Source organism: Mustela nigripes, chromosome 4 (assembly GCF_022355385.1).
Source record: "Mustela nigripes isolate SB6536 chromosome 4, MUSNIG.SB6536, whole genome shotgun sequence".
NCBI classification, from domain to species: domain Eukaryota; kingdom Metazoa; phylum Chordata; class Mammalia; order Carnivora; family Mustelidae; genus Mustela; species Mustela nigripes.
In genome coordinates this window covers 93,001,656-93,009,046 of record NC_081560.1, presented here as the reverse complement: position 1 = coordinate 93,009,046, position 7,391 = coordinate 93,001,656, and the positions used below count along the sequence as shown (strand labels likewise).

General features: G+C 61.4%; 1 protein-coding gene across 4 annotated transcripts in view; it reads left to right on the top strand.

Annotated features, from left to right (window-relative positions):
• Positions 1-673: 673 nt before the first annotated feature.
• The window catches only part of NUDCD3 (NudC domain containing 3), a 57,612-nt gene continuing 50,894 nt past the window's right edge, over positions 674-7,391 (top strand). For 2 of the 4 annotated variants that reach the window (XR_009403882.1, XM_059397119.1), the window contains exons 1-2: positions 677-980; positions 5,277-5,569. Coding sequence is in view for 3 of the 4 variants with exons in the window: in XM_059397119.1 (XP_059253102.1) it covers positions 789-980; positions 5,277-5,569 (485 nt within the window). In the remaining variant the exon portion in view is untranslated. Of the gene's footprint in view, positions 981-5,276; positions 5,570-7,391 lie in introns of all 4 variants that reach the window. The other 2 variants (XM_059397121.1, XM_059397120.1) reach the window with 2 other exon arrangements.

Genomic DNA, 7,391 nt, shown 5'->3' with positions numbered 1-7,391 from the left:
ACGGCCAGCTCTGCGCCCAAGCTGACGATCTCGCTGTTTCTCAAAGCGCTCATAAACGCCCAGCTCCTGCGCACGCTCCTGGAACCAGTCCTACCCTGCGCTGTTTCCCGCAGGGTTCGACCGTCGGAGGGCCTTCCCGGCAGGTGCTCGTTCCGCGTCTGACCGGCGTCGCGGTCGGAGCTCGCCGAGGCCGCACTCAGGCGGACCCTGAGGACTCGCCGTCCGGCGCAGACGACGCGCCGTAAGGGCATCGCACGACGAGAGCACTGCAGTGTGCGCCCCGCTCCGAGCTCCCTCCACGGCGCACTCGCGCACGCTAGTCTCCGCGCGCTCACTCCCGAGGCCGCTAACGCCACGCGCCCCCGGCGGGGACTCGGGCAACCCGGGACCAGCTCTCTCCCGAAACAGTTGCGGTGCCCCGCCCACCACGTGACAACACCGGGCTCACGTGACGCGGCCCGAGCCACACCCCTTCCGCCCGTTTTCAGCATGGCCGCTAGGCGCTCTCGGTCCCGCCGTCCCGGGCCTTCTCGCGCCTAGGAGCCACTTCGGGGCTCGCGTGTGGTTCTCCGCGAGGCTGCCCCGGAAGGCCGGCCGGGCTGCGAGGGCGGGGCTCGCGGCGGGGACGCCCGGTGCGCCGCGGCCCGGCCCGACCAGCGGGGGCCGGGCGGGCGCGGACCGGAAGTGGCGCCGGCGGCGGAGCCGTTACCGCAGCGTGCCGGAAGTGGCTGTGGGCCGGCGTCCGGGCCGCGCCCGCAGTGAGCAGCGTCTCCGCGGCCGGCGACGCCATGGAGCCCGGGGCGGCCGAGCTGTACGACCAGGCCCTGCTGGGCATCCTGCAGCACGTGGGCAATGTCCAGGACTTCCTGCGCGTGCTCTTCGGCTTCCTCTACCGCAAGACCGACTTCTACCGGTTGCTGCGCCACCCGTCCGACCGCATGGGCTTCCCGCCCGGCGCGGCGCAGGCCCTGGTGCTGCAGGTAGCGCGCGGCGGGCGGCGGGCGGCCTGGCGGGGGGAGGCCCCCGCTCCCGGCCTCGGTTCCCCTCGGGTGCTTCCCCGGCCCCGCCCCCAGCGGCAGCGCCCGCGAGTTTGCCGGGACGCCGCTGGGCGCGGGAGCCGAGCAGCCGGCGCTCGCGGGTCGGGTGTGGGCGGAAGCCGTCGCTGGGCTGGGAGGCCGGGCGTCCGGCTGCGGCGCGGGCCCGGGTCTCGTCCGGCTGCGGCGCGGGCCCGGGTCTCCTCCGCGCTGGGCGCGGGGGCCGGGGCGGGGCTGGCGCCGGAGCAGGTGTTACCGACCGAGCGTGCGTCGTCCGCGGAGCACCTAGCCGGGTGGGGCCGGGCTCTGACTGGGACGCGCTCGCCGCGGTCCGGGCGCTGACAGAGCCGTGCGGGGCGGCGCGGCGCGGGGCCAGAGCCCTTGCCAGGCACGGGGCAGGCGGCGGTTCGGAAGTCAGAGGACTGTCTTGCGGGGCAGGCGGGGTGCAGGTGCCGGCGGGCCCGGAGAGGGAGGAGCTGCTGCCGCGCCTCCCATATCGGAGTCCCGCAAGCCGCGCGGCCGGCTGTCCTGCTCCGCGGTGCCCGTGTGGAGAAGCAGAAGCTGGGTGTCGCGGCGCCCGCCAGAAAGGCAGAAAGGCCCCTCCGTCCTGGGGCCAGCGCCAGCCGAGTGGCGGGAAGGCTGCGGGATGGCTTCTCAAAGGCCATGAGGGAGGTGCGGGTGGAAGAGCCGCGGTCAGGCGAGGGTGGCCGCCCAGCGGTCTGTTCAGCGGGCGTAGGTGATCTCACCGCACTCCTGGAGCTGGCCCCCGGGCTCTGCGGTCGCCTTCCGGCTCTTTCCGCTGCAGAGTGGGAGAGCCTCCGGGGCTTGCAGGAAGGGGATTTGCTGAGTACCTGGGGGGCAGCCCTTGCCGTCTTAGCTGTTCCTCTGTTTAATCCCAGGGAGCCGGAAGGTTGGTCTTTGCCCTTGTTTGACGGGTGTTGCGGTCGCGGTGTAGGATAGACCCGTGGGGGCGCCGCAGACGGGGGGGGGGGGGGGGGAGACTGCCAGTGGTTTCAAACCTGGGTCACGGGAGTAAGGATAGTGCCGTCCCTGAACTGGCCCTGCGTTGAGGGCGAGAAGCTTAGTTTTAGGCAAGCCCGAATTGCAGACGAGTCTGGCGCTGTTGGAAGCACGGGACAGGGTGTTGCAGAGATGAGGAGCCAGAGCGCTGAGGGGAGGAAGAGCTGACAGTGGAGGGCAGCACCTTGCAGGACGACCCCAGTGGAGGGACGGGAGAGGCGGGGGGCTGCACGTGCGGTTGGGGGTGAAGGGAGTGGGCAGAGCGGAAGGTTTCAGAGAAACCCAGGGGCCGCTTCCCAGCATTTCTGCAGTTGGCTCTCAGCAGTCTGCGGTGCTGGAGGACCTTTGAGAAAGCAGGTGTTCCCGGGGTCTTTTGTCGGGCTGCTGAGGGCGGGTCCTGAGCTGCTGTTCTCTGCCAGGGGCCCTGCGCTCGTCCTGGGTCCAGTCTCAGAAGCCGGTCAGGCCTGTTGCCTGAGCATCAGGAAGGCCGGCTCCTCCTGGGCCTCGCTGAACCTGCCAGGAGAGTCTCCTCCGTGTCAGCAGAGGGGCTGGCAGGAGATAACTGACGTCTCTGCCCTCCCCACATGCTGCGGTTGCAGAGCGAGGGCTGGGTGGGCGGAGCAGTGGCATGTGTGGAGGGGGCAGTGTCGGCAGAGGCTGTGGACTCTGCGAGGAGCGTCGGTCCCTGCATCTGGGAGGTCCCGGGGCTGAGGGGACAGAGTCCTTGCTGTCGATTTTTTATGTGGAGTCAGGATGAAGGGCTGGGACGTCAGGAGGATGAGTGGCTCTGAGGACACAGTAAGGTGTCCTCAACACCAGCGTGAGAGGTGCGGCCAGGGGCTCGGGTTCCTGGAGGGAGTAGAAATGGGAATAGAAAAGAGTTCCACCTTAGCGCGGCCTGTGTCTTCCTCTGTGTGCGTGGCCGCTTCCAAGCGGAGCGCCACTTGGACGACCGCTCGCTTGCCTCTTCGCGGGCAGGAGCGCCGGCGAGTCCCTTAGCTTCTCTGGGCGTAGTTCTTCCTCATCTTTGAAGTGCCAGTGCTGCCTTCCTCCCACCATCTCCTGAAGGTTGTGAGAGTGTGAAAGCACGTGGTATAGTTCAGTAGTTAGCGACCTTCCTGTTTGCTGTCCTGCTCTGTGCAGGGAACTGGATGGTTTGATAGACAGGTGTATTCTGGCTGCTTGGAACAGGGCTGCTCCCGACCTGCCAGCACTTTCTGAAAGCAGCTTTACGTTCAGGGCCCAGCGGAGGGGCAGGTCCAGGGTTCCCGAGCGCCTTCTGTCTTGCCGGCCCTTCCTGCTGGCAGCATCTCCACAGAGGGGCCCTTTGCTGTGTCCATGAACCCGTCCACATTCCACCCCAGACACCCGCACCTTAGTTGGCATTAGGGTTCAGTGTTAGTGGTGCTCATTTTCCGGGGTTTGGACAAATACCTAACGACAGGTGTCTACCACGAGGAGTCTGTTCGCTGCTGGAGAAATCTCCCGTGCTCCCCTGCTCATTCCCCACTCCCGCTCCGCCCCGGCAACCGCCGATCTTCAGCGTGTCTGTAGTTTTGCCTTTTCCAGAATATCCTGGAATTGGAATCATGCAGAACATGTATAGGCTTTTCTGTGGGCTTCTTTGACTTTGTGGCATGATTTCAGTTTCCTTTAGGTCTTTTCATGGCGTGATCGCTCGTTTCTTTTCGGTGCTGAGCGATAAGGTTGCCGTGGTCTGGATGGATGGTTCACCCGCTGGCAGACAGCTCGGTTGCTTCCGTGGCATTTCCGAGCAGTGCTGCTGCGGTACCCGGGGGCAGGTTTTCTGTACGGATGCGTCTTCAATTCCTCTGGGTGGATAGCAGGGAGCAGCCTTGCTGAATGGACTGTGACAGCCCCCGTCCCCCCACGCAGCCCTCAGGGAGGCTCTCCCAGTCTTCCCTCTCCAGCTCCTGCAGACGGCCCTACTTCTCAGCGCCGCAGCCTTCCCCCCCGGTGGTCTGCTGGCCAGCGTGAGCTTTCCTTTGGGGTCTGCCACAGAGCCCTTCCTCACAAGGAACTTCCTTAGATTTCCGGGACTGGAGCGAGTGTCTGCGTGCTCTTCCTCCTCACGGCCCCTCCCGTTGGTGCTGCTGTGAGAGGGTCTGTGCCTGTGAAAAGTGCACACAGAACGCGTGTTTCCCGTTTCCTTGTGGGTGGAGAGTCCCAGGGTGTGTATGGGTGTCACTGTGTCCCGGGGAGGGCTGGTCCTCACACCGCAATGTCGAGTTCTTAGAGGATGGGATTTTTTTGTGTTCCTCACTCATCGTAGGGATATGCAGAGGTTTGTGGAATTGATTGCCACGTTCTCTTTCTTTCTTTCTTTTTTTTTTTTAAAGATTTATTTATCTATTTATTTGACAGAGATAACGAGTAGGCAGAGAGGTAGGCAGAGAGAGAGGAGGAAGCAGGCTCCCCGATGAGCAGAGAGCCCGATGCAGGGCTCGATCCCAGGACCCTGAGATCATGACCTGAGCCGAAGGCAGAGACTTTAACCCACTGAGCCACCCAGGCGCCCCTTTTTCTTTCTTTTTTAAAGATTACATATTTATTTGTTAGACACAGTGAGCACAAGCAGGGGGAGGGGTAAAAGCAGAGGGAGAAGCAGGCTCTGAGCAGGGAGCCCAACGCAGGGCTTGAGCCTAGGACCCCGGGATCCTGACCTGAGCCGAAGGTAGAGGCTTTGCCGGCTGAGCCCCCAGGTGCCCCCACTGCCAGGTTTTCTGAGAGCCACACCTGTGCCGTGTAGGAAGGCAGCGGCAGCTTGGTTATGCTGCTTACACTTTGTGTTCAACTCAATTCCCATCTTCTCTTCTCGAGTTTGAATTGCTGGCACCTTTGCAGCTCTTGGTACCAGGACAGTGTGTTCTTTCCCTGGCAGACGAGTCTTGCCGGGCACTATGACAGAAAGGAGAGGGAAGCCACGTGGTGACGCCTCCTTTAGACCCCAGTGTCCGGCTCGTGGGCATGTGGATACCGTGGCTTACAGGGTTTCGCTTCTGTTGCTCTCAGAACGCCTGTCAGAGATTGCTTTGTGGTGGCTCCTGGTCAAGTTGAAGCGTCTGTGTTTTGCTCGTGGGAACGCGTCACAGTTTCCTGTTCAGTCACTCTGCTCCGAGCCAGAGTTTGGGACCTTCCTGTGGCGTGCGTGGTTTCGTCCTGGGCAGGCGGACTCACTGTTGGGTTGCTGTTTGGTTTTAGGTGTTCACAGCCTTCGAGCACATGGCCCGGCAGGACGATGAGAAGAGGAGGAAGGAGCTGGAGGAGAAGGCCAGGAGGAAGGAGTCAGAGGAGGCCGAGGCCACGGCTGCTGAGCAGGAGCCAGTCCCGGCCCCGGGACAGGAGGTGGAGGTCGGCCCCGGGGCAGACTCAGGCGGGCTTCCGGGACCACGGGGTGCCGGACTGGAGGTAGCCCCCGGCTCGGAGGAGGCAGAGCCACCAGGAGCTCAGGCGGGGGCCGCCGAACTTCCAGAGGAACCCCCGGCCCTTCCCAAGTAAGAGTTTCTCCTTCACAGTTGCTCTCGTGCTCGGTATCTGCTGGCTTCGGGAGTCTGCGGTACCACTCTGTCTCTGCATTTATGGCACAAACTGTGCTTTGGATACACGGGGCTGGAGGTCACTTGGCTGTGGTCTTTTTTTCCTCCCTTGACGGCAAAGTAATGAACTGCCTGTCGTATGGCCAGTTCAGAGCCAGAGTGAGCGAGAGCGCGGGTGCCCGGATGCTTTCCCTGTGACCTGCCCTCCGTGTGTGGCTGGGACTCGGGGGCTTGGCTCCCTTCTTATCATGGGCGCACTGCTGGGGTGCGGGCCCCAGACCTTCAGGTGGGATGGGGGACCGTGGCCCCAGAGTCCTTGGAGACTGCTACTTTGTAAATGGACTTCTTGGCACGCAGTGGTTCAGTTTTCACCTCTGCAAAGCGAAGGTGAGCTTGCTGGCCCCTGCCTCAGGCTGTTGCGGTGGTCCGTGTGCCTGGGGTCGTTGTGTGCGCCCCCGGTCAGTCTGTGTGCCCTGGGGTCGGTCTGTGAGCCTGAGGCCCTGCGGCTGGGGCTTGGCTGCTGCCGGCTGGCCTTGCATCCAGCCCTGCGGGGCTCCTGCCTCCCGGTGCTATGCCCCGTCCTTCGCTGCCCCATGTGGATGCGAAGATCTGCTTGTGTGCGAGCTGTGGTGGTGTCTGAAAGGCAGCCCGATGTTGTCAGCCTGCTCCATTCTGGCACAGTCTGCCATCTTCCCGATGCTGCTGTGGTCCCTCCTCTGGCTTGGCTTCCCTGCGGTTATCTGCGTGCTCTCTGACCTGTTTTAGTGTCTCTGTGGTTCCTAGACAGTGAGGCAAAGCCGACAAGCTGTGGGGTCATACAACACGGGAGTGGGGGGATACACTTTGTGATGCTGATGTGGGGCAGGAGTGCAGAGGCGGAAAGGCCAGGCTGAACAGTGTGGCTCAGAGACCACTGGGGAAGAGCAGGGCTTGGATATGGAGCTCGGGTGGAGAAGGGGCAAAATAGGGTCTGGGGCCTGGTTGTGGGTGGGGACTTGATCAGAGAGCAGAGCTCGGATAGTTTCTTGGAGCCCAAAGAGCTTTCTTTCTTTCTTTTTTCTTTTTTTTAAGATTTTATTTATTTATTTGACAGAGAGAAATCACAAGTAGATGGAGAGGCAGGCAGAGAGAGAGAGAGAGAGGGAAGCAGGCTCCCCGCTGAGCAGAGAGCCCAATGTGGGACTCCATCCCAGGACCTTGAGATCATGACATGAGCCGAAGGCAGCGGCTTAACCCACTGAGCCACCCAGGCGCCCCCCAGAGAGCTTTCTGCAGCATTTCCTGTAGTGTGGTGCAGGTCTGCTGCTGGGCAGCATTTCAGCTTTCTGAAAGATTTTCAGTTTTCTGAAAATCTTTATTGGAGGTTCATTTCTGAACATGTGTTTGCTGTCTGTAGGGTTCCTGATAGATAGAAGCTGCTTTTTTTTCAGCACTTTAAAGAATGTAATGCCCTATTCTGTTGTCTTCTGATAAGAAGTGAGTGTTCTTTTGTTCCCCTCTGTAAGTCCCCGCATGCTTGTGAGATATTTATGATAAGTCTCAGCAATCTGGTGACCACCTGCTTCATGGTGGGGTCTCTGAGTTTGTGCCACTGGGGTTTCTGCACTTTGTTCTGCCTCTGTGTTGTGAACCCCCTTCTAAGATGCTCTTTGTGCGTCCTTGGGAGCCTTTTATTGCCCTGTCGTCAACTTTATTGTCTTTTCTTCTTTAGTGTCTGATCCTTAGTTAAATTCGTCACTGATTTTATTTATTTATTTATTTTTTAAAAAAGATTTTATTT